The 25,386-nt window shown below is 48.1% G+C and overlaps 1 protein-coding gene across 1 annotated transcript in view; it reads left to right on the top strand.

Moving 5' to 3' along the window:
* PSMB7 (proteasome 20S subunit beta 7) overlaps positions 1-24,407 on the top strand; it is a 53,534-nt gene extending 29,127 nt beyond the window's left edge. The window contains exons 7-8 of the mRNA XM_037036501.1: positions 21,154-21,305; positions 24,164-24,407. Of these exons, the coding sequence (XP_036892396.1) occupies positions 21,154-21,305; positions 24,164-24,275 (264 nt within the window). The 3' untranslated portion in view covers positions 24,276-24,407. The remainder of the gene's footprint in view (positions 1-21,153; positions 21,306-24,163) is intronic.
* Positions 24,408-25,386: the final 979 nt, after the last annotated feature.

Below are 25,386 nucleotides of genomic sequence, written 5' to 3'. Positions count from 1 at the left end.
TTTTCAGAGGCACCCCCCTCTCCCCACTTGCCTTTGAGAGAGGGAGATCCTTGAGGGCAGGGGCCTTGGAGTCACCTCTGTCTTTCAGCCCCTGGTGTTCAGGAGGTGTTGGTTGAGTTGAGACAGGATAACTCTGAGCTAGAGTAAAATCTGAGTCATCAAAAACCACCTGGGAAATGGAGGGACTTTCTTCCCATCTGGAAAGTGCTGATTTTTTTTGAGATAACAGAGGAAGATAACTGGAACACTTTTTAAATAATACCCAGGATTGAGGTCGAGTTCATCAGGTGAACATCCCATTAAGCACACAGGCAAAGAGAAGATGGGGCAAAAGGCAAATGCTCATTGGGAAATACAGACCAAAAAGCAGAGCAGTTGAGCCCAGCAGGGATTCAGAAATGCCTAAGACTGGCCTCTGCTGTTTCCAGTCGTCTGAGCCAGGTCCTCACTCCAGGTAAAGTCCCTGGTTCATGGTTTCAGAGAAACTGCCAGCCAATCATGTGAGTTTAAGACATTAAAAATCTTTAAAAATCCTTGCCCAGTCATGGCCCCGATACTGTCTTTAGTGGTCTTGTTATTTTCACGTTCTTGTTTTTCTCTTTGCTGTTAGCCTGCAAGTCCTCCTAGCGTGGTAACTGGTACATGGTAGGTATTCAGCCTACTATGTGGGTGGATGAGTGGATGAAAAGGTATCAAAAGCGACTTTACTTAGTACGATAAATAGTTCCCAATATGATAACTTTACCTTTAGTGTTCATAGTACTTAGCAGTGATAAAAATGAAGTCATAAAGTATGTATTACTTATTGGTGATAAATCTCACACTTTATTTTTATCTGCAAAAGTGCTTATTCAGTCATTGCACCTATGTATCAGCAGAATAGTGCATTTTGAAATGTGAAAATTGACCCAGTGACAGCTGGTCAGTTAGAGGTGTCTTGTTTTGGTGGTGATGAGTTACACGGAGTGTTCCCCAGGTGTTTTCCTCTGTTGTTCAGGCCGGTACAGGAGGTAAGCCCCACAGGGCTTCTGGGTATTAGCCACAGGCTAGCTGGACAGGAAACTAGTGATAACCACCCTGTGGCCTTCTGAGTCCATTTTCCAGTGAAGTGTAAGGAATTTGACCACAGTACTTGGAATATAGTATTAACTTCATGGGAGTATGTATCTTGAAAATTGCTGAAATAAAAACATTGTATTTTAGGGCGGGGGGAATGAAGGAAATGAATCAGATAACAGGTTTCCCTTCCATCGTGGGGTTTTCCTTCCATTCCGTTTCTTTGTAAGAAGGAATGTTTTCATTTGGCCCAGTGAGAAATTTAAACTCTTAAAGGTTATAATTCATTAAAATGGGTAGAAGATTAATATTTAGTCTGTCAAGATCAATACTGCTCCCTCCTTGTGCTAATTGCCAGATTCACGTGTGAGGGCCGCTGAAGGGCAGCGGTGTGCGGCAGGACCCTCACGTCGCAGGGAGATGGTTCAAAGGCAGGCTGTCCTGCACCCTCTGGTATCGACTTGCAAATTAGCATCTGGAATCTAATTAAACAAGCTTAATGAAAGTAGCAGCCGAATGCTGCTGGAAAAGACAATCAGCTACCCCCTTCTCTGATACATACTCTGTACTATTGAAGTTGGTCACTAAACATATCATGTGAGCACAGTTAGAAAAATTAGCATTTATTTGAAGAGTAGAAACTGTTTTCATTCTGTTATGCGTTTGGCGTGCTCTGGTGTCCCCTGAGAGCCATGCCACAGCAGCTAGTGCACAATATTTAAAAATCCGTGACAGGCAATAATAGCAACTTGGAAAATTCTTTTGCTAGAATCTCAAGTTGAGAGCTGCCAAAAGCTGAGAGGATCAGATCTGCAGTGGCAGCTGCTGTGCCCTACAGTTAGAATTCTAGACTTTGAAGATGCTCAACTTAAAGAAACGAAGACTGCAGGCTTAGCCAATTTTTGCAGGTTTCTAGAGCTCTGGCTCTCTGCCTTTTGAAGATGAGTTGCTGAATCTTCTACCACTGCCTGAGGCGTGCTAACACCAGCAGGGCCTTTTTTCTCCTAGTCCTAGTGTGTCTTCAGTTTAAAGGAGCACATGCTTGGTGCCAACTGTTGTGGTCCTTTCCCGGGTCGCAGTACCGAGGGATGGGCTCTTACCCTGTACCCTTCAGAGAGAAGCTGCACAGGTAGGTGGTGACGTATGCAAGTGCCACTCCAGCTCTCTGATTTATGGAGTCATACTTCATCACTCAGCACGTGCTGGCCTCTCGGAAGCCTGTATAGATTGCTGGAGATGTGAGCAGCTCTCTCCCTAAAGGCTCATGGTTACCTCACAAACATGATGCCAAACACCTAGCTATGGAGGAAACAGAGTTAATCTGTCATTGCAGACAGCTGTAGATCCACTTTAAATAATGAAAGAGTTGATACCAATATGGTATCCTGACAGCAAGTCTTAGAAGTAACTCTAGGGTGTTGGGATTTTTCTTTAAGTCCTGCAATAGAAGGACACTGAAGTCACCCTTTCTTTGTGCTTTGCAGATGAACAGTAGTGTAAGAGCCTGGCGTTATTTTAATTAAAAGCAAAAAGAATCTGTTCAGTTTGGCAAATAGACTGCTCCCACAGGAAAGCGTGGAGCGCGGGTTCAGTGTGGTCCGACAGAAGGGGCCACGGGAGCCCACTGAGTACTGGGCTGTGCACCTGCTTCCCCACCTTCGGCGTGGCTCTGGCCAAGCCGCGGCCCGAGTGTCTGTCTGGAAGATGGCGATCCAGAGACCTTCCTGCAGGTTGCTGTCGGGATTGGAGGAGATCTGTAAACCACTTCATGTGGTGGTGGTCACGCAAAGTTGTCTCTGAAATATGGCAGCTGCTTCTGTTTTTTATTCAGTAGGAGGATACAACCACCACATAGCAACATCCAGCATGATCATATGTAGTGGCATCAGGCTTCGTGATTTATAGCATAATATAGAGAGAGATGATTCTTCTTTTCCATCTGAACACTTGAAATTGGAGACAGCCCCATGCAGTGGTCACAGCAACAGAGGAAGAAGCCTGTGTGACACACACTACAGGCTGTGGGGGGGTGTGCCCTTTTGCTGTGGGGGAAAGTATTGTAATCACAATAGCTGGTGCTTGTTGAGTGCTTCAGCTATGACAGCCTCTGTTCCAGCTGCCTTTTCTGCATTATCTTAATTTCAACAGTCGTGTGAAGTCTGTACTTAGTTATACCCATTTTGTAGAGAAAAAAGTTAGGGCATAGCGAGGTCAAATACCTTGCTTGAGGTACACCAGCTAGTCAGTGGTGGACTCGTGGTTCGAACCCCAGTCATTCTGACTTCAGAGCCCTGTGATGTCATCGATCACTCTGCTATTCTGCTTCCTGGCTAGGCCTGTGGTTCTTTGACGGCAGAGCGGGGAAGACATCTTATTCCAGGTGAGCAGAGCTGTGGGCTGCTCGGTCTGTTTCTTTTCTCTGGTGCGGTCTTGTGAAGACGGCAAGTAGCTAAACAAGCAGTGGGGGAAACCCAGGGATAGAAAGGTGCAAGGAAGTTGGAAATGCAGAGATACTGGGAAATAGGAGTGAGTCATTTAGCTGTGGAAGATACTTTTTTCTCTTTGAATTCCAGATTTGTCTTCACCTTCTGTTTTGTACCCCGAATGTCCTGTGGTTGATTTTTCTCCCCCAAGTTTTCAGATGTCCCCTCTAAGACAGCTCTTTTTCTCTGATGGCTAGTGTTAGGGTGGCGTGGCCCTTTTCAGATTTAGGGATGAGACCAGGGAGCTTTCAGTGTCGGTGAATGGCATTTGTCTGTTTGAGGCAAATCATGAATAACTTGAACGAAAATAAAAAAATAAGCAAGACCATCATATTTGAATAATGAGGTGCTCTTTTTTTTCCCAACTGCCAAAACTTTTTAATCTTTGTCAACAATTGTTCTGTCCTCCATCCTATTTAGGTTGCATCTGTGCGACTCCGAGCTCAGGAGCCCTGACAAGCGGCATATGAATTCTGTATTCATTAGTGATCTTGATCCAAACGCCTCTGTCCCTGCCACGGGGGCTCAGGTGTGGAAGCTGCTGGCTAATCCCACCAGCTGACATTCAGAGGTTTAATGACTCCGTAGGAAGGTGACCACTTGCTGGGAGGTTTGCTGACGGAACCCACGCAGCAGACAATGGAGATCAAGGAAGACTATCAGTGTTTAGCCAAAGCACCTTCCTGTGCAACTTGAACTCTGTTGGCATCAAACAGAGTTTTAAGTAAATGAAAAATTAAAAAAAAATCTGACCTTCAATAGCTATCATAACAATGATACTCCTGTCGGTATTGATATTGATGGTGTTTAAGAGTATTTTTCTTGTAGCACTTTAATAGGTGTCAGTTTAATGAGCTAAACTTGACTCACTTTTGCAGATATTAGATTTTAAGGTTATGTTGGTCTGGTTGCTATATCTGTTTAGGTATCTTGCGTGTCTGGGAAAAAATATATAGTTAGAGCCAAGATTGATTCTTACTAAATGTTTTTAGGGCTTCATGCTGTCGTTTTGTTTGTTGTGATCTCTAGCATTGAGAAAGTGACTTGTAGAATGTGAGGTCTTGGGCTGCCTTGTGAGATGTCACTAGATGTTTTGATGTTAAGTCTAAAAATGTTGGATGTCTTATTTTAATAACAGCTTTATTGAGATAGGATTTAAGCTGATAGAAGTTACTTAAAGTGTATGATTCTGTGTTTTTTTGTAAATTCAGAGTTGCACAGCTATCACTACAGTTAGTTTTAGTGATAAAACTAAAACTAAAACTTGTCACCTGCTAAAGAAACCCCACACCCACTAGCAGTCACTCCCCACGCCCCCGACTTTGCCAGCCCTAGGCGACAACTAACCTAGTTTCTGTCTCGGGGGACTTGCCTGTTGTGGGCGTTTCTTATGGTGGGGACCATGCAATCTGTGGTCTTTGTGACGGGCTCCTTTAACTTACAGTGTTTTCATAGTATTTCATTCCATGTTGTCGCAGGTAGCGGTGTTTTATTTTTTTTCTTACGGTTGAATAGTATTCCAATGTGTGGACGTACCACATTTTATTTAAAAGATATTTGAATTCTTTTCACATTTTGGCTCTTAGGAGCCATGCTGCTATGAACATTTGTGTGAAAGATTTTGTGTGGACACACGTTGTTATTCTTCTTGGTGTAGACCCAGGAGTGGGGTGCTGGGTCGCACGTTCAACCTTTGAAGGCACTGCCAGCCTGGGCTCCAGAGTGGCTGGGTCACTAGCAGTGCATGCAAATTCTGATTTCCAACCCTCGGCAGTACTTATTTGTCTTTTTGATTGTAGCCGTCCTGGTGGTGTGAGTTGGTATCTCATTGTGGTTTTGCTGGATTCCTTACTGCTTAAGAACTAATGCAACTGTGGAGCTGTTTGGATGGAACTGTTGCGACACTCGGCACACTTCCTTACATACTGGATTTGCGCAGTGGCTGGATTGGTTGTGCATTTGTTTGAATATTGAAAGATCCCTTTTAGAGGCTGTCCCTGAGGCTGTTTCTCTCAGTTTGCTTTTGGTCCTAATTCCTGCTTATTAGCTCTCCTTAAGACCTGAAGAATTAGACGTAATAAATTGTGTCTTTATTTTTGGGTCAAAATGTATCAATTTGCTCCAATAATTTTCTCTCTAGTTGTGTTTAATGTAAAGCATTAATTTTTAAAGATGTCAGAACCCAAAGATTTAATTTCTGGGACCCTGATTAGAATTATTCTTAGTAGTCATATCCAGTGGAATTAAACAGTTAATTTTAGAAATGAACCGATAATCAGTGGGTGATATGGAGAATTACCATTAGACCTTTAGAGCAGATGGTAATGAGAAAACCCTGTTGGTGGTTAGAGCTTCTCACTAGCATCAGATATGCGGAGTTGTCTTCCTTTTAAAAAGTGAGTTTTTTCTCCTAAGTTTGAACCCACTGGTAGGCCAACCTTGGAGAGGCGGAAAGGGACGTCTTCAATTAAGGTTACTCCCTTGGATCTTCTTGTTCACATTTTGTTTTTGTTTTTTTTTAAGGTTTTAATTGATTTACTTTTAGAGAGAGGGAAAGGGAGGGAGAAAGAGAGGGAGAGAGAAACATCAATGTATGAGAGATACATTGATCAGTTGCCTCTCACATGCCCCCAACTGGAGACCTGGCCCACAACCCAGGCATGTGTCCTGACTGGGAATTGAACCTGTGCCCTATTGGTTTGTAGGCTGGTGCTCAATCCACCAACCAGGGCTTCTTGGCCACATTTTCATTTTGTGAGGTTTTATAGGGCAGATAAAAGTTTTCTTTGGTTTTTCACCTGATGGGTTCAGGAGTAAGACTTTGCTGTCTACCATACAGAGTTTGGCATTTCACATGTAATTGTTTTTCTCCCTTTGGTCTCTAGTGTTCTCTAGCCATCCTTGACCTAGAAATGGCCACTGACACGTCCATTCTTCTGAACCCATCTGTGTCTTCCTTGTCTCTGTGTCTCTCGAGCCCTGTTCCATGGTGGTGGCCGGTAATCATTTCCACCCTTGCCATTGTAGCCTGCCTTTGATAAAGTTGAAGTTCAAAGTAAGATTTTGGGGGAATGGAGTGAAGGAAATTTCAGAAACTTTGTTTTACTCTTTCTGTTTAGTCTCAGGAAGTAAAAGAGTATTGGAAGGGAGAAGGCCAAGAAGGAAAGGTGTAGTTTACTAAAATTTCCAGTGAGCTGGGAACGGATTCCTGTTGGGGCCCGGCCTCTGGAATTCAAGAATCAGCAAATCTTAGGAAGGTGACCTTGTATAAAATTTGAAGTCCTCTGTTTCCAATTTTTTGAGGAATAATGAAAATATTACAAACACTATGACTGTCATAGCTAATGACTTTGAGAAATCTTTGTTGATTTTTCTGCCAAAAATATTTCTGTGCAGTCACCCTGCACCGTCTTCTACCCTGCTATGTGTATACTAAATTCATTTTCTTACATACTCAATATGGAAATCGGTCAGCAGTTACTCACTGGGGACTGGCTGAATGCAGGGCGTTGCATTGGGGGCTGTGACCCAGAGGTGGTGTGGAGAGGCCGTTCTGTGCGACAGTGGGAGGTCCTTGTGCAGCCACATGCAGCGTAGATTGAAAAGAAGGGAGTATGCGACTCTGGAGGAAATAGGTCGTTATTTGTGATACATTTCTTTGGAGCAGGTGTTCCATTTGAAATGTTGTCACTTTACATGTTTTCTACCACTGTGGAATGCAGGGGAAGATACACCGTGTAGGAGAAACATTTCACAAAGTGCGCTGCTTGCTGCACCTGCGGCAGAGGTCCGGCAGGCAAAAGACATGGCTTCTTTGTGGCCAGAGACGTTTTCATCAGAGAGGCAAGAGCTGGATGCAGGGATGATGTTGAATAGAAGTAAGTGTATAGTGACTTTCAGCGGTACAGGTGGAATTAGAAGGAAAGCATTACAGCTAACGGAATATACGCATCATGATGTCAAAGAGAAAATGGACTTCTTTTTCCATCTCTTCCCAAATCGAAGTGTCTCTGCTAACTTCGGGGTCTCGGGGACATAATTTAAGGCACCAAAAATGGCCTTTATCTCAGTTGTCTTTTTCTTTTTGAAGAGTTTATTTATTTATTTTTAGAGAAGAAGGAAGGAGAAAGAGAGAGAAACGTCAGTCTGTGGTTGCCGCTCATGGGACCCTTTGGTCCTCAGCCCACGCTCAATCCACGGAGCTACACCAGCCAGGGCTCAGTTGTCTTTTTCTCTTACTCAGGGAAAGCCAAGATGTGGAATGTTGTAGCATCTTGGGAAAAGAAATAAAAGGTGTTCTTTTATTCACTGATTTCATTCTGTTTTAGAAATCTCATTTTGTAAAAGCTTTGAGTCATAACCACTTACGGAATGGTGGTTTTCAGGGGAGAGGGGAAACTGCCCCCCTGAATTTCACGACAGAAGCGATGCAGCTTCGCACATCCAAGAGGTCGTCTCTGGTCGGAGGCTTGCAAGCTCCCGAACACGGGCTTCCCACTTCTTGTGTGCAGGTTAGAGAGACACAAGAAATGAAATACAGGACCGAGTGTAACGGATGGTAGCTTAGACTCTTATAAGTTTTGCCTTGGCAGATAATTTGGCATAAATTGTTAATGTAAATCTGGGTTAGTGGTGAAGACGTTATTTTAGTAAAAAAGATAAACTGCTGATTAATTCAGCATAGAACTCAATTACAAATTGAAAGTGTCTCTGCGGGACTCCCGGACCCTAAAGACAGCAGATGTTGAATTGATACTCCAGCATATTTCACAGCGGTATGAAATATTAACATGGTTTATTATGCTTGTGCGGTGTGCAGGATCAGAGGGGGCTGGGCGTGTGGGTGTGCGGAGCAGCCAGACATCACACGTTTGCTAATATACACTGAAGTGTGATTAAGAATTTTGGGAAAGTTTCTTATTTTTTTTTAAATCAAATAGCTCTGTGGAAATAATTAAGTTTAAAATAACATTTGGGCTAAATATTTAAAGATGGTACCTATGTACATTTACACTGTACATGTAAATGAACATAAAAATGGTAAAGTCACTCACACAGAATTTCTACCCGGGAAGTGGGACCACTACCTGTAAGAGTAGGGAGACTTGAGGGCTCGAACTGCATTTTAATGAGTTAATTGTCAGCTTTCCTGGGCTGGAAAGTTTTCGTGGCTGCTGTGTGCTTTTACCTTCTGATCTAAAACATATGGTCATTTCAAAATGCCCCTATAATTTGCACCCGCAGAGAAGTTTCATTTTTAGCCCCCCCCAAAAAAAAACCCTTCACAGTTTTCATATATCTGTATCAACTCAAGGGGGGGGAGTCAGCAAATTTTATGTATCAGAAGATCTGAATAAATGGAACTGCCAATATCTGAAGGGCTTGGCAGTTCTTAAGAGGCATGAGAATAAAGTTGGCTTAGATGAGATATTTCAAAGCCATTACTACTATTATGACAGTTTTTTAAAAACTTCACAGCCTATATCAAGTCTAGGTTTTGCTAGACAAAGCAAAAACAGTTCCCAAAATAGCCAAATGGTTACGGTAAGAATGAATACACCCTGGATACACTCTACTGTTATGAAGGTATTTTTAAATTTTTTTTCAAGATTTTATTTATATATTTTTAGAGAGAGGGAGAGGGAGGAAGAAAAGGAGAGAAACATCAATGTGTGGTTGCTTCTCATGCGCCCCCTACTGGGGACCTGGTTCACAACCCAGGCGTGTGCCCTGACTGGGAATCGAACCTTTAGGTTCACAGCCTGGTGCTCAGTCCACTGAGCCACACCAGCCAGGACAATGAAGGTTTTTTTAAAAGGTGCTTTCTCAAAAACTTTTGAGACCCATAAAATTTGGTAAAGGCAGAAGGAACGGTGAGCAAAGAAACCAGAAGTTTCTTGGTACCTACATCACAAGAGAACATTTTATATCCGTCTGGGAGTGGGAGTTAAGGCTTTTGTAAATGTTGAGAGGTGGTGGTCCTTCTGAGATGCTGAGGGTGCCCTTGCGTGCCATTCACCGAGTGTTGGTGATCTCCGGCCAGGGACAGGCTCTGGGATGGTTATGAGACTTGGCCCCTTTCTTGGAGACAGTTACAGCCTGCAGGGTGGGCAGGCCCACAAGCAGCTGTTGAAGTCTGGTGAGACAAGTACAGGCGGACAGTAGAGGTCAGCACAGAAGAGGATTGGTGGGCTCTGTCTGCGGGTGGAAGGTGGCCTCAGAGCAGGTGAGTCCTCACTTGAGATTGTTTTTGTCTTGGGTTTGTGGAAGGAGTGGGGCAAAGAGGCTGAGGAGAAGGACAGGAGACCATTCCAGAGGAGAGGCATCACGTCCAAGGGTGTGGGGCCTCCACCTGCTCTAAGTTCTTCTCTGTTTGAGCCTGGAAGCTCGGACAGTGGAACATCTCTGGAAATAGGAGAACGAAACTCCAGACAGTGTCTACAGTTGTCTGGGCAGTCATTTCCAGAGCCAGTGTGGCCTTTTAATTAGCATCCGCTCTTCAGTGTGGGATAAGGCCGAGCTTAGCATCCCTGTGTCTGCATGTGAATATTTAGTTTCGAAAGCTGCCACGTCCCATTAGTGATGGTCGTGTTCCGGCAGTGGGTGCAGGAGCTGTGTAGACTTTTCAGATGTCCTTTGAGATTTCTGTTGCAGTGTAATTGGGAGGTGCTGGTACTTAGTGTGTTGTGCATGGCAGAATGGGAGATTGCCTGCTGTAATGAGAGCCCAGCAGCACACCGAGGGGAGGTGCGGTTTTAACCTTAACAGACAATGTTACTTGTGGGTTTCTGGGAGGTAATTTATACCACTCCCGCCTAACCCTGACATTGTGCAGAAACAAAAAATGTTTAAAAATGGTACGAAGTTGTGCTAAATAGGTATTTTAAAATTCCACCTACTGGTACAGATTTTTGAAAATATTGGCCACGAACATTATATCCATGGGATGTGATCACACTAGTACTTGTCATTCTGTCGTGGTGTTGGAATGTAGTTTTTCTAAAATTGGCACTTTGGGTGAGGTCAGAATATTAAAAAGATTTGAGGACTCATTAGGTTACATTCAAATACACTGGTTTCTTCTGATCAGATCAGTGGAATTGGGGTGGTCAAGGAGTAAACAGAGGGCGTGATGGAAAGTACGCGCATGGGCTTCGAGGAGGTCTGGGTCCGAAGGTTGATTTTTGCCTCTTGCGCAGCCCCTGTAGCCCTAGTTTACAGAATTTAAAACTCCTCGGCACAGTGGGCTTATGCCATTGCTTGAAGGGAAGGGACTGGCGGGAGGACTGTGTCCGAGAATGGTGGTCTGGCTCACCCGGAGTTGGCGCTCTCTTCCTCGGCGCTGCTCGCTGTAAAAGGTTAAAAGAAAACTAAAGTGCACTTGGCTTTTCTTGGCCAGTTTTAGTTAAGATGTACAAAATTGGCAAATAGCCTGATGGGAAAACTAAGTTAAGTGGTATCTTTTTTATTGACATGCAGGATGGTTAAAAAACAATTTGACTCATTCCCTTTGCTGAGAGGTTTTATATGTGTATTTTAGGGAAATGTCCAACTTACTGGACATAGGGCCGATACAGTGAATTTGATAGGTGTTTGTTTGCTTTGGGACTCGACGCGTGTACTTTCTGTATTAGAGACATTCATCCGGAGGGTCTTAATTTTGCCCAAGGTAACAAGCCAGATGAGTAATGTAGTGATAGAGTGGCACTATTCAAGCGATATATTTGCAACTTTGGAAGAATTTTGGAGGTAGACTACTTCATAAACCCACGCTTACCTTGCCAGTTACATCTTGGGGCTAGACAAGCACCGTCACTTTTTTGGAGACAAGTTGCTGGGCGGCCCTGTTGTCAGGAATGACTAGAACGTGGGCTCTGGAACCAGACAGAACTCTGTTGGGTCGCAGACGTTCCGCTCGTTGGCCATGTGCCTTCTCTCTCCCTCAAGGGGCCTTGGGTTCCTGGGTTTGTAAAATGGGTGGGCGGGCAGTGCACACCTTGTAGGGCAGTTTGGAAGAGTGAGTGGAAGAGAGTGCTTGGCACAGACCTGCTCACAGTGAGTGCAGGTTCTTTCCTGCCTTCCTCTGGAGTTGTATTTCCGGTGAAATACAGTAAGTGGGATTGCGCCACTTAGGGCGCTTCTTATTGGTAGAACAGTCCGTTCTGTGTGGGAGATGCACATGTGAGCACAGCGTTTTATGGCATCACTTTGAATTTCATTTTCACTATAATGGCCACTGCTTTCATAATGACTTACTTTGAATTGGGGGTTGAAAAAACAAAGTACTGAATTATTCTGAGCTGCCCCTTGCGTTGCTAATTCTGAAAGAGTTAGGGCTTTGATAACTGTGTGTGAACACTGGAGAAAGGGCCAGGATCGGGCCAGCTCAGTGTCCACCAGATGTTTCCTGCACACCAGGCCCCGCCAGCAGTGTCTGCTGTGCCGAGTTCTTGGTTTAACCCTCACGACCGTCCCGGTGCCAGGTGGCCTTAGTTCTCTTTTGTAGATGAGAAAATGGGGATTTAAAATGTCAAATGACTTTACTACCATAGTCAAATAGCTCATAAGTAACAGGATTAGAGTCACACCCAGATCTCTTGGGTGTTTATGCTTTTGAATATTTCACCTCTGCCTTTTACCTCCCCCAGCCCCCATCTCCACCTCCGTGATCAATGTGATGAACGTATCTATTCAACCCCAGAAGTTAATGTATGCCCTTTTGGAGGGCTCCCCAAGAACCTTAAGTTACACACCCCAAGAACACACACCCCAAGAACTTTAAGTAACAGAGAGTGTCTGAAGGCTGCGTGTGCCTGGGCCCTAAGAATGGGTGATCACGCAGGGGCCTCGTGGAGAAGAGTCTGAGGGAGGAGGCCCTCGGGATCTGCGGGGAGCGGGGAGCTGCTGCGTTATCGGGCCTGCCCTCTTCTGCTTCGTAGCTTCACCTTGTACGTGGCAGACCCTCCCCTTGAGCTTCCTTTTTTTTTACATTCTTTTGGTTCTTGCCTTAACAGTTCACCAGTTCCTTACACTTTTTCTACCACATGCCCCAGAGGCCAGACGGGCATGTTTTGAGAGCCCTGCCGCCACTGAAATGGCACTGAGACGTGGGTTCCAGCCTAAGGTTGGTTGGTTGGTTGTTCAGAAAAACCTCAGTGTGCTTACACTGGCCCTACTTCTGTCTTGTCCCTCCGTGGTGATACGCGGAAGAGTGCCCACCACAGAAGCTGACGGCTGTCTAGAGTATGTAATTAAGTTCATCATTGTCTCCCATCAATCCACTGGAAAAATAACTGCCAAGAGTTACATAGGCCTTTCTGTGGAGGCCAAGTTTGTCCAGTTCGGTCAGGGATGCCTGAAGTCCAGGTGACACCCTGCACCTTCCCCCTGCTGCACTCCACCAGCCCGTGCTAGGTGTGGCGATCACCTGCTGTCCTGGCCCTGCCTTTGGCTGCTTCTCCCCTGCTGCTCCCAGGTTGCAGTTTCAAACAGTGCAGATCTAACTACGTCATTCAACAGCTTAAGGTGTTCATGTCTTCCCAGTGGCTAATGTGAAGGGCCAGCTCTCTGTGGCCCATGAGATTCTCTGGCATTCAGCCACACCGACCTTCCTACCTGACCACACCTTTCTCCTTCCTGTTTTCATGGCTTTACACCTGCCCTCACTTCTGCCCTGTGGCTTGGCTGCCATTTACCCAGGTGTCAGGAGGCCACCCAGTCTTCATCACCTGTGCCCCATGGGACCTCTGTACATCCACAGCTCCTTTGTCAGGTCTGCCTCTGAGAAACTCTCACCTTGTTGTGGTGAGCTCATCTGCATTTCCTCTCTGGCCTCTGCACTCTTTGTGGGCAGGGTCTGTGTCTGCTCAGACCTTATCCCCAGTGTTTGACCCAGTATCTGTGCAGAGTTTTAGTATCAGGTCCTCAGTAATGCTCGCTGAACTAAGCTGCCTTGTGCATTTGTTTCAGGGGGTTTGCATCACTCCAGATTGGCTTCACATGTGGCCATCTTTACCCTTCCTAGAACAGGGGTACTCTGTACTTCCTTGGTGTCCGTCCAGTCCTTCCTGACCCTTACGAGGCTGCGCAGAAGCAGGATTGCGCAGTGTGGTCCCAAGAATAGCCTTGCCATACACACCCCGACTCGACGGGGCTTTCTCTCCCCAGCCTTCGGAGGGGGATGCGCTCAGTGTGAATGTGCTCTTCTGTTTTATCTTTGTTGTGTGCCCAAGAAGCAAATTCACTTCGTTTCCCCCCCGCCTGTTTCCAGGTGATAGCCTTTTCAGCATCTCCAGGAATATACTGGCAGAGTTATCTCAGTGACTGCATTGTTTTATGGAGAGAGAGAGAGAGAGAAATATTATTAAGATCTTATTACTACCTGGGGCAGCTTGGTTTTCATTCGGAGGGTTGTTGAACATATTTCTCACTTTCTTTAAACCCAGTCTTGTTTTTTTCTGATTATATTTGATTCAGTGCAGCCTTGCAAATATATATTTGTATATACATATGCTGCAAACGCTGACTTCTTCTCCTTGTGGAGAGCAATATGTTCCCATCTCTCTTGGTCCTTTTCCCTCTGGAAGCGAAGGTGTGTTTCCTTCTGTTCGCTCCCTCAGAGTCCAGTGAAACCTCTGGTCCACCACTGATTTTCCTGTGGTGGGATAGGCAGACAGGCTTTGGCAATGCCAGGTACTAAGTTGGCACAGATCCCCGCCTCCGACTTACACGCAGCCATGTGCCTTCGGGTGCATCGGCCAGCTTCAGCTTCCTCTGCTGTACAGGCGGTGATTCTGAGGATAAAGGCAGTAGCGTAAGGGATTGGCTCAGACCCGGGGGTGTGGTAGGTAAGTTCTCTCACATCCTTGCCTCTTTCCTTCTACCCTAGAAGTTGCTAACAATTCTTTTTGTAAAATCTGTGTGTCAGGGACATTCTTGTCCCTTTATTCTTCCCAACAGCCCTTGGACAGAGGCACTATTCCCATTTTTCCACCGGGCAGCCTGTGGCTCAGAGAGAGTTAAGTACTACATTCATTAGTGACCTGACTCTCCTGGGCTTCTCTCATCTGTGATGCTCTGTGAGAGCCTGGCGTGGCCCGCTGTGGTTGTGCAGCCTCGGTCATCTCCTCTCCTAGCCCTGAGTCTGATCAATCGGACTTTGCTTCGTTCAGCAATCTGGGACAGGCCAGGTTGGCAGTTCCTTGAACATCCCTGCTGAAACCTTTCCCATCCCTGCTGAAAACTCCTTAAGTCACCCCTACACTCACAGCAGATTTGCCCTGCGTTATTTGCATCACCCAGATTGTGGGTGCCATCGAAAGTTAACGAGGAGAGACATGATGGCACCAGCTAGGCCTCAGAGAGACCGTCACTGGTCCACTGCCGTCTCTGGGCACACCGCACAGCAGCTGCAGCTTGATTACACCTGGCAGTTCCCGGGTGCTCGCGTAGGTGGACTGTGTTTGCCCAGGCAGCTCTAGCCGGAAACGAAACTCAGACCCCTTCACTTTTGTTGCAGAGCCCTGTCTAACAAATTAAATTAACCTTTTCCACTGTAAAATGCATGGCTGTGCATGGGACACATCAGGTCTGTTACACCGTGCAGGCGGCACCCTGCTTTGGCGGGACTGTTTTAAACACTTTTTGAGCTCTTTAAATTTTATTCAACCATCAGCCGCGAATGACTCCTTCAGGATGCATCAGTGGCACAGTCGGAGCCTCAGCATGTCATCAGGCCGCTTCAGGTCGCCACGTTCAAGCATCTCCTCTGTGGTGCCTCCCTGTTCTGAAACGCGCTGGTTCCCTGGTCCCCTGGTCCCCAGTTGGGGCTGGTGCAGCTTTGGAATTCCCCTGGTTTTGGTATTCTGTCTCGTAATTAATTTTGTCTTTTAGTTTGGCAGAGCCATGAATACATTTGAAGTTGATGGGGGTTTTTTCCATATGTTGCCATCCATGCCAAGCAGTGTGCTAGCTGCGTGGGGCGGCGTGGTTTTAGTGCCCTTCTTCGAGACCCGGCTCTCGCTGCACCCAGGCTTTCGCCTGCTCTGCCGCAGGTCGCGAGTGGTAGCAGCTTGTGCTGTTTCAGATCAGAGTGGCAAGAGTGCGGATGTTCCAAGATGAACGCGGACTGCTTCAATTCCTACTGAGTAGGATCCTTAGTTTTTTGTAAAGGAGAAAACTGTTATGAACCAAATGTCCTTATAGATGCAGTAGCAAGTAGGAAAGTGGTGAGAGTTGTATGAGAGGTCAGCTCTGATGCCACCTGCATCCTCAGTCCCCTCAAGCAGAGGTAGGAGAGCCGCCGTCCCCAGCTCCCGTGATGGTGGCACAGAGGGCCAAGGGGCGCTGCCGCGGTGCCCTGGAAACCAGGGAGCCCGGAGGGCTCTGTTCCCATAAGAAAGGCTGAGTGTTTCTTCTGTTTTCAATGCCCTTAGCTTCAGCACCTCATCTGCATAAATGAAATGTATTTTCTGATATATAACCAATTTTGTTTTTTAAAGAATGAAAATGTTTTAGTTATAAATTGGTTGTTTCAAATGACTTACCATATATACATGTATTTTCACATGCCAAGTCTGTGCCGAAAATAACGGTAGGTTCCTAGTCAGGTGCATATGTCCTATGTTGCCTGTCCCCAGTGCAAGTAGGGCACTGTTCAGAGTGCGTAACTGAACAGCTGGGTGTAGGAGGCCTATTTAAAGGGTATTAATTTGATTCTGAGCTGTCCAGGGTGCCCATTGGCTGGGCACCTACATTGTACTCTGGTGACATCCCCAATCTAAAAATCACTTAAGCGGGAAGAGAAATTCGATTATAGCTGTAGACGAGAGTGATGTGGAAAAGTTTCTTTGCAGCACTATGTCGGACCTGCGCCGTGTGGGTGCCGAGGTAATCTATCAGTTTGTGAGTGTCTACAAAATGCAACTCTCTAGATAACAGGTTTAGAGTAAAGATTTAATACGGTCTCCATCTCCTATGATGTTGCAGTGACAGTTTAAAACTCATTCTCTAAATCTCAGCAGACTTTATAGCTAGCAGTGGGCCAATATAAAGTTTAATAGCATTACAACACATAAATCATCTTTTAAAGATGCTACTAGTAGCTCCAATATTAAATGCAGACAATCGTCTGCATTATAAATAATTTATCAAACACCATTTCAGATTAGCCTTCCATGCTGAGTTATTTATTTTAGCCTTTTCTGTATGATTCCTAAGGCACTTTTTGAAAGATCCATTACTGGTCAGTTTAATGAACTTGGGGTCTGTTTTGTCCCCTCAAGCACTCGGGTACAGCTGTGGTGACCATTACATGGCTGGCGTGGACCTCTTTGTGCCTTTTACAAGTGCTGCCCATTTGTCATGTGGCGGTAAATGGAGCTGCACATTGGAGCCCAGGGACGCATTGCGCGATGCGGTGATGGAGACAAACAGATAGCTCCATAAAGTGCTGCTTGTCACAGCCGACGCGCCGTGCAGTACATCACTCTTCCTGTAATCTCATTTAAGAAGCAGGGGCGGCCCGGGGGACTGATATTCCCGGTTAGTTTGGTCTTTGTAGCCATAAAGCAGGAAGTGCTCCTTTTATATTCTCTGAACTTTTAGGGAGTGTGCTTTTTGCTTGGATTAATTATTATAGGGACTTCTCCACGGCACTGGGTGAAGATTTGTCAGCAGGTGTGTTTGGGCCTCCTTCTCCTGGCCTGGGCTTTTGTCCAGCTGCCTCTGCCTGGAGATGGACTGTGTCTCTGGGAGCTCACAGGCTTGCTTGGTTAAGTAAATTACCATTGGTTAAGCAACAGCTACCGGAAACTAGAGTAGGTGCCTTTCGTACTTTAATTCTTGTAGCAATTTGTGATGAATCCTAATTTATCGTTGCTGGATTACAGAGGAGGAGAGTGAACTCAGAGCTGAAGTGACTTGCACAGAGTTGCACAGCAGTAAGTAGGAAACTGGGAATTCAAACCCAGTCTGCCTTTGCCCACGTGTGCCAGATTACCTTGACTCTAGGACCCCAACTAATTTTCAACTACCAGGGTCATGGTGATCTTTTGATTGAGCATCTCAAAGCGAGAAGCTGCCGACCTTGGCCTGGAGGGCCGTTTTTCCGTTAGCCAGCATGAGCCCTTCTGGTCCATCTACACCCGAACCCACGTTCCCCTGTGATTAGCCACGTCAGTCTGTGAGCAGCTGGCCTGGGTGGACGCTGACCTGGCAGCGGGAGAGCATGGCACCTGGGCCTGACCAGCTGAGGTCTCGGGCTCGGCAGGGACCTCATCAGAACCCTCTGTAGCAGCTGTCCCCAGGCAGATGATGCTTGGATTTCCGGTCACTTTGCATCTTTCCAAAAAGGGAGGTGCAGTTTCCCGTGAAGAATGAACCCTAAAGGAGGAAACAGTGCTTCCTGCATTTCCTGTGGGCCAGAGACAGACAAAAATGTGGTGTTTTCCCTACCTCTTGCTTTTCGTTTGTGGATTTTCTTGATGGTTTTCCTAAATATTTGGTGGCACGTGTTAAAGACAAGACTTGTTTAATTGTGAAATTCTACTCTAAAGAAAACACAGGATGAATATGCCCAGTAGCATATTTGCATATGTGTCTAGAGTTCGGGGGATGGGAACGCTGCGGGAGAGGGCGGTGCTCGACGTGCGGAGCTGCCCTGGGACACAGTGAGCGTCTGTCAACACGTATCGCAGACACGGACCGGACCGTGTGAGTGGTGGGCAGGCAGAGGCAGAGGAATTTGTGTTGAGAGGGCTTTGCATCTCAGTATTGATCTTTGTCTTACTACATTGTAGAAATGTTGTATTTAGGTGGCAGTCCGTGGGCAGTCTGGGAAACACAGTGCTCCCCACACCCCTGGGAATGACCATCAGAGGAGCTGGCCCAAAGAGAAACTGGCGACCACTGTCCTTTTAACCTTGCCCCAGTTCTGAAGGTCCTTGGTGACAGATGCGGGGGCGGGGGAGGGGTGACATACTCTGAATAAGGGAACTGCTGTCCACTGTCCCTGACTTGGCAGTGAGCCCTGTCCCACAACGGGGACGGCCACCAGTGAGCTGGCCTGGTGCTGTGGCTGGCCCTGGGCTCTACTGGCAGCACGACCTTGGGCGTTGCCGCCTCTTCCAGTTTCTGACAGCACCAACCTCAGAAGATGGCAGGGGCAGGGACGAAAGTGGCAACTCTCAGCGTTCTAACTCAGCGTGCTGTAGTGGGTGCTCAGTGAGAAGCGGGGTCCGTGCATCTGAGTCCTGCGTCTGAGAGGGGAGGGGAAGACGAGGGAGTAAGGGGCTTGGGGGACTTTTCCCTTGAAGAAGAATCTTCCCTAGAACTGCTAAGGGGGGAAAATTTTAAAAGGTATGGTCCCGGTTTTTAAAAGCCTTTATTTTACACTTAAATAACACCATACATGATAATTTTATGAATAAAGTTATATATATATTTCAAAAGTGCACATTTTTAAGCTTTAATAAGTTTACTGACAGGATGTGTGTGAACTAGAGGAGGCTCACCTCTAACCTCAGCACTGCCAGCATCCTGGATTCTGAGTGCCCAGTCTACTTGAGTGACATTAGATACGCATGTCTGGAATCATGCGTCTGTTTCAGTGTCCTCTAAGTCTCCCCCATCCCCACCCCCACCCCCATCCCCATCCCCATCCCCATCCCACCCCCACCCCCACCCCCATCCCCATCCCTAGATAGAGAGTGATTTGGGAAATTTAAACTGCAGCCAGCAGTATTTGTGACATCCACTAGGTACTGTTGGCTGGCTCCAGGCACCAGCAGTAGTGATGAGAAAGCAAAGGAAATAGTCAAGCAGCAGAAGAGAGAAGGAAAGAAGAGACGGAGGTCAGGAGCAGGGGGAACAGGGTGCCACCAGCACAGGCACGCATGCCTGTCCGGGGTTGTTGATGAGAGAGGAGCAACAGGGTGGGGGTTGGAATGCACTCGCATTGGTCGCATCTGTTAAGTCAGTTGTTCGCTTTTGCTCTCTGTTCTCGTGGCAACAGCAGCAGCCGTCTCCTCTAAGAAGCTCCCTTTGCCCCCACTTTGACTGTGGCCTCATAGACCTTTGGGAGTCTTGGGAGAGAATTCCTGTTTAGAGGATCCTGTTTGAATAAATTCTTACTGGGTTGCATGTGTGCAAGAGAGTAACTGACTTTGTTGGCCCCGCATAAGTGCCAATCAGAAAGTGAATAAACCTGGTGGAATAAAGATCAGAATAACCCTAGACCTTGCTGCTGGGTTGCTGGAGATGCCACTTCCACCAGAGCCTTCTTCATCCTTGGCTGAGTCTGTAGAGGGCGCTCATGTCACTGGAATGCCACTTCCTGACTTAGGGCTGGCGGATCTCACAACTGCCCATTGATGACCTCAGGCTGGAATTTGGGGTGGGGAGTCTTAATTGCTCACAGGATGCTACTTGGGTGAGCTCTTTAGTTCAGCTTGCATGTTTATGGACTTGACTGTCCTGGTGGGCTAGGGAGGGGCTGCAGCACAGGTTAGAGCCCCTTCTTTGAGGGATTGGTTCATTTTTGTCTTTGCTGCATAAAGAGCTTGAACTCGGTGTGCCCCGGTCCGACCTTGCCTCCTCCGCTGCCCTCCTTCTGTGTCGCTGCCCTGTTTTCTGAGAGCCTGGTGTGTGACCTGTCCTTCAGTCCTCTCCACGGCTTTGCTGACCCAGCCAGTGTTCCCACTGCTCCTTCTCTGCCAGCCCTTACCACACCACATTGTGGTTCTTTGGGTCTGGTGCCCCCACTGGACTTCAGGTCCCTACAGAGCAGGGGGTTTGGGCGTTCATCCACCTCTGCAGTCCTAGCTTCTAGCACAGGACCCGACATGTGGTAGGCCTCCATGGGCAAGAAATGAGTTAACCCACTTTTTACCAGTAACTGTTGGGGACTCAGATTTGCTTCTTAAAGGAGGAGGCAAAGAGCGGTTCCAGGATGACTGACTTCAGTGACTTGTAGGCTCGTTGTGGGGGCGAAGGCAATAGATCCTCTTGGGCAGGAGGTCCCACCCCTGCCTCTGCTACCATTTTTCCAGAACTATTATTGTGTTTTGGTGTTATTTTTCCCTATGATGTTGATTTTCTCCATTATGGTACCAGGAAGCAGGTTCCAACCATTGTCAGATATTTTGAATCAGAGGTCAGCAAACTACAACCCGTTGGCCGAATCCAGCCCACCACCCATTTTTGTGAGTAAAGTTTTATTGGCACATAGCCACACACATTTGTTTACATATTGTCTGTGGCTGTTTTGTGCTATAATGCCTGGGCTGAGTAGTTATAACAGAGGCTGTATATTCACAAAGCCTGAAAACATTTACTTCCTGGTCCCTTTTACAAGAAAAGCTGACTGACCTCTGAATAACTGCTCTCTGTCAGCCTGTCACCCTCAGTTGTGTGGTGACAGTCTCACTGGAAGCAGTGTTGAAGAGGGGGCACATGCAGGAGGGGTTTGAGAGGCTTGGGTCCTGCACTGACCAGGCAGGGAACCTTTGGCCAATCATCTACGTGTTGTGATCTATAGAATGAGCATTGGAAGCAGTGCCTCCCTCACAGGCAAGCGCGTGCTGCCGAGCATCATGGTTGTCATTCTCTTTCTCAGGAGGAGGAAGCCAAGAACCTGGTGAGCGAGGCCATTGCCGCTGGCATCTTTAACGACTTGGGCTCTGGAAGTAACATTGACCTCTGTGTCATTAGCAAGAGCAAGCTGGATTTTCTCCGCCCATACTCAGTGCCCAACAAGAAGGGGACCAGGTGAGTGGGGGGTGGGTACAGTTCTTCCTGTGTCACCCAGCTTCCGTGGCCACCCTGGACCTGTCTGTGGCATCTAGACAGAGTGTTCTTGATTCTGACTCACGTTGAGTAAATCCAGTGTCCCCAAACCAGCCTACACAACAGATCTTGGAGTCAGGATTTCCTTTATGATTCTGAGCTGCTCTCAGGTGTAGAAAAGTGATATAATTTGTAAATGTTGACAGGAAAGATGGTATGAGGCCCAGGAGGGAGCCCTAGGTGCTGGGGCGGGGGGAGGTCTGGGGGAGAGCTTTTTACCTGCTGTACTTGCTCCAGTCTCTTAAAGGATCCCCCGAATTCTCTATGAAATCCTGTGAGCAGGTGCATTTTTCAGGGTGACCTGCCCGTACCTTTTCCTTAGAGTGGTGCAGGAGTCCTCAGTGGTTAGAAACCCCTGGCCGGGAACCTCTGAACGTTAGCTGTGGAGGCTAACTGGCCCTTCCTCTAGGCGAGGGAACCGTGCCGTTTAGCCGGCACTGCCTCTCAGTGGTGCAGCCCAGGCTCTGAGCAGAGCACAGGTCAATTTGCAGAACGGAGCTGGAAGGTTCCCAGCCCTGGTGGCTGGTGTGTGTGTGCAGATGAGCTGCTCATTTGCAGTCCCGCATAGTTGTGCAGCTGTTGTCCACCCTGTGGCTCCTGGCTTCCTGGAACCTGAGCAGCTCAAGATGTGTGTGGCTACCTGAGCTCTGCTTCCAGCCACATTCATCCGAGGATAGCCAGCACAGGAGCTCCTGGAGCACTCGCTTTAATTCCCACGACATACACTCTAATCCTGATCAGGAGTAACTCACAGGGGGGACTGGAGCGTGGGGCGCCGGCAGGTACTCACTGTACCTGCCGTACTCAGTGTGCACTCAGCGTGCACTCAGCACTGAGGAAACTCTGTGTGTTTTTGATGGATAGCACAGCCCAGTGGCAGAAAGCTCTGGCTCAGCGGTTGGGGAAATGCCACTACCTGGCTTGGTGACTTTGGGCGAGTCCGGCTCCCTGTCTTTGAGATGATGGAGCTAGACTAGGTGCTCTCTAAGGACCCATGGAGTTCCTGTGATCTTTAGCAGGAGGGAAGCGACCCCCAGGGGCTGTGTTGGGGGAAGCGGGCTGTGCCGAGCTCTCTTAAGTGGGAGCAAGTACCGCTGTTGTGTGACCTGAATAAGTCCATGGTGGAGAGTTTGAGAAGGGGAGCTGGTTACACTCCATCTAGTCTGAGCATCGTGCAGGGTGAGGATTCTGAGCCATCGCAAAGCAGTGCTTGTGGCGGGCAAGGGACCTGTGCTTGGCACAGGGATCCTTGTCCAAAGGGAAGTGTGGCCGTGGCATGTCTCACTCCCCTGGGTGTAGGTGACTCGTGTGTAAAGGAGACTGTAAATGCACAAGTACAGAAACAGAATGGCCCCTTGGGCTAGTAAGTCGTGAGGATGCGGTGAGTGGTGCGAAAGGTGCTGGGCACGGTGTGGCAGGAGGCAGGAACCTGCCCTCTGGGTGGAGCTGCCCCCACCCCATGGTGCCCAGGCACTGCAGCAGGTGCCAGGCGCCAGTGGGCACTGTGGAAGTTTACTGTTGTCTTTTCTGCCAGTGGCTGACTATTAGAGGTCCTGCCTGGGAAGGGGCACCTCTCCCAGAGGGGACAGTCAGGGCGGGGCGGGGCCTGAGGCCCGAGCAGGCATCCTGTGCCCAGTCCCAGAGTGGGCCTGGGCCTGCACATGCCCATTGGCCTCTCTGCTCTCAGCCCTCCATGGCCCTGTTTCCCAGCCTGCTGCTGCTGAAGGTAGAGGCCTCCCTGCGTGCTGACACCAGGCACCGTCACCCAGGGTGGTGTGGAGGCTCTCATGTGTCCAGGGCGCCCCCAGATGCTGTGGTTTAGATGAGTTGGGCACATGGGAGCCACACGGGGCCCTGGCTCCAAGATGATAAGCTGCCAAGGGTCCAGTGTAGGGGAAGGAGCCACACCGTCACACTAACAGGGGAGGGGTGGGCACGTCATAAAAAGGCGCAGCTGCAAATGAGTGGAGGGTGCAGGGAGGTGCAGCAGAAATAAGGGCCAGCCGCGCTCTGCAGTGCCAACTCGAATTCATACAGAGCTTGGTTAACATCGTTCTCGCATTTCTGCTTCCTGCTGAGCAGCGTTCCTTTGAGAGGGTGGGTTTTCCAGGACCATGTGGCCATGGCACAGCCAGTTCTTTTGGTCCCTGGCAGGTTGACAGAAGTAGTGTCCCAGCTGGAGACAGACCAGAGGAACAGGTGGCCTTGTGCTCAGAGACCTGTCACATTCATGCCAAGAAAGATGGGGTTTGGGTGTGTCCTAATGGTGACCCACCATGTCCCCGCAAGGGACAGTTAACTGTCCTTCCCCGAGTCTTGAGAGTGGTCTGAGGCGCAAGCCAGAGTCTGCTCTGGGTCATTTGTATACTGTTTATGCTTGCAAATATTTTTCCGTGTTTAAGGAGACAAGTCTGCCTTGTTGCTGTATGAGAGAAAGGTCATGGCTGCTTAATGAAAGGGTGTGCCTCCTGCTGGTTACTGAGAGGCGCTTCCAGGAGGCAGAACTGGAAGGCAAATGCCCACACGCTTTCCATCATCTCCTGGGGCTGGTGAGGTGGGCAGGGGCATGCGGTCCCACTGGGTGTCCCTGTTCTGTATCCCTTGTGAGCCGAAGAGAGTGAGCCTTGGGGCGGTTGGACACCCCTGGGGTCACAGGGCAGGGGGTCAGGAGAGCCAGGGTTCCAGGCCAGGCCTCGAGGCCTCCTCTGAATGAACACTCCTCCCTCCTTCAGGCCCCTTGAGGGGATCTTAACTCTTGAATGTTATTTTTTTCTCACCAGGTTTGGCCGGTACCGGTGTGAGAAAGGGACCACTGCGGTCCTCACTGAAAAAGTCACTGCCCTGGAAATTGAGGTGCTGGAAGAAACAGTTCAGACGATGGACACTTCCTGAACAGTGTCCAGGGGTGGCTGGGCCCTGCTGTAGAAGGTGGAGGGCAGTGGGGGGCCCTCTGTGAGACACTTATTTGGCTCATGTTTGCTGGATGAAACCCAATAAAAAATGAAAACCAAATTGAGTGGCTGAGGTCTGGGGGCTGTGTGGGGAGTTTTTGTTTTTTGCTGTTAAGGCCTCACAAGTTGGCCTCCCCTTGGGACGCTGCTCCCTCCCAAGGGCCCGTCTCTGTTTAGGTGGGTGTACGAGCAATACAACCCTAAACACAGACGGGGCTCCTGGGGTGGCAGGTCAGGTAGGGTTACCCTGATTCTTCAGGTGACTGTTTGTACCCACCCCTTGTATTGACACCCCTTGCATTAACTTCCCTGTCTTTGTTTAGGATGGTCCCGGTGTTTTCTCTCTTTAATTTTTTTTAGGATGAGTGCAGCATAGCCTTTTCCCCCAGCAGCCAAATGGGAAAGAAATAGCCAGACAGGATCGGTTCTGAGTGCTGATGGCAAGCAGGTGGGTGGGGATCCCGTTTTGCCGCAGCTGCAGAGCACTGGGCAGGCTTCTTTTAGGCAGGTCTCCCGGAAGTTGGAGGTGTGCTGGAGGGTTTACTGTTTGTAATTATTAGGGTGCACTCACCTCACAGACACTTAGGCCTGGTGAATGGGAGAAATTGTACGCCTCCAGAGGGTCCTAGTAGGCAGTTACTCTCGTGACATGTGGAAAAAGCGAGTTCATCTGTGTCTGATGCTGATTCTGCCAGAGGAGGCACAGGAGGGACTCAGAACTTTAAGCAGAACGTTTGCAAAAATGTGCCTGGAATCCGAAAAATTTGCCTTGGGAAGTGCTCAGTAGGAGACAGGGCCTTCACCCTCCCCCAGAGGGGCGGGGCGGGGCCCAGCACCGGCTCTTGGGCAAGCTTCTCTCGTTAAAACTGCCGGGAGTGGGGCAGGGAGAACGGGAATTATTTAGGGCAGCAGCTTGGCTAATGGTTGTCAGAATTATCTGGGAGCTTAAATTTCCAGGATTACTCAGAATGTCTGTGTCTCGAGAAGATGGTGTTTTTAAAGTTGCCTCAAGGAATTGTACTGCGGCGCAGCACTGTTTGACAGTTGCCCAC

The sequence above is a fragment of the Sturnira hondurensis genome, unplaced genomic scaffold, assembly GCF_014824575.4.
Source record: "Sturnira hondurensis isolate 20B ecotype Veracruz unplaced genomic scaffold, ASM1482457v3 Scaffold0022908, whole genome shotgun sequence".
Classification (NCBI taxonomy): domain Eukaryota; kingdom Metazoa; phylum Chordata; class Mammalia; order Chiroptera; family Phyllostomidae; genus Sturnira; species Sturnira hondurensis.
This window is presented reverse-complemented; position numbering and strand designations above follow the sequence as displayed.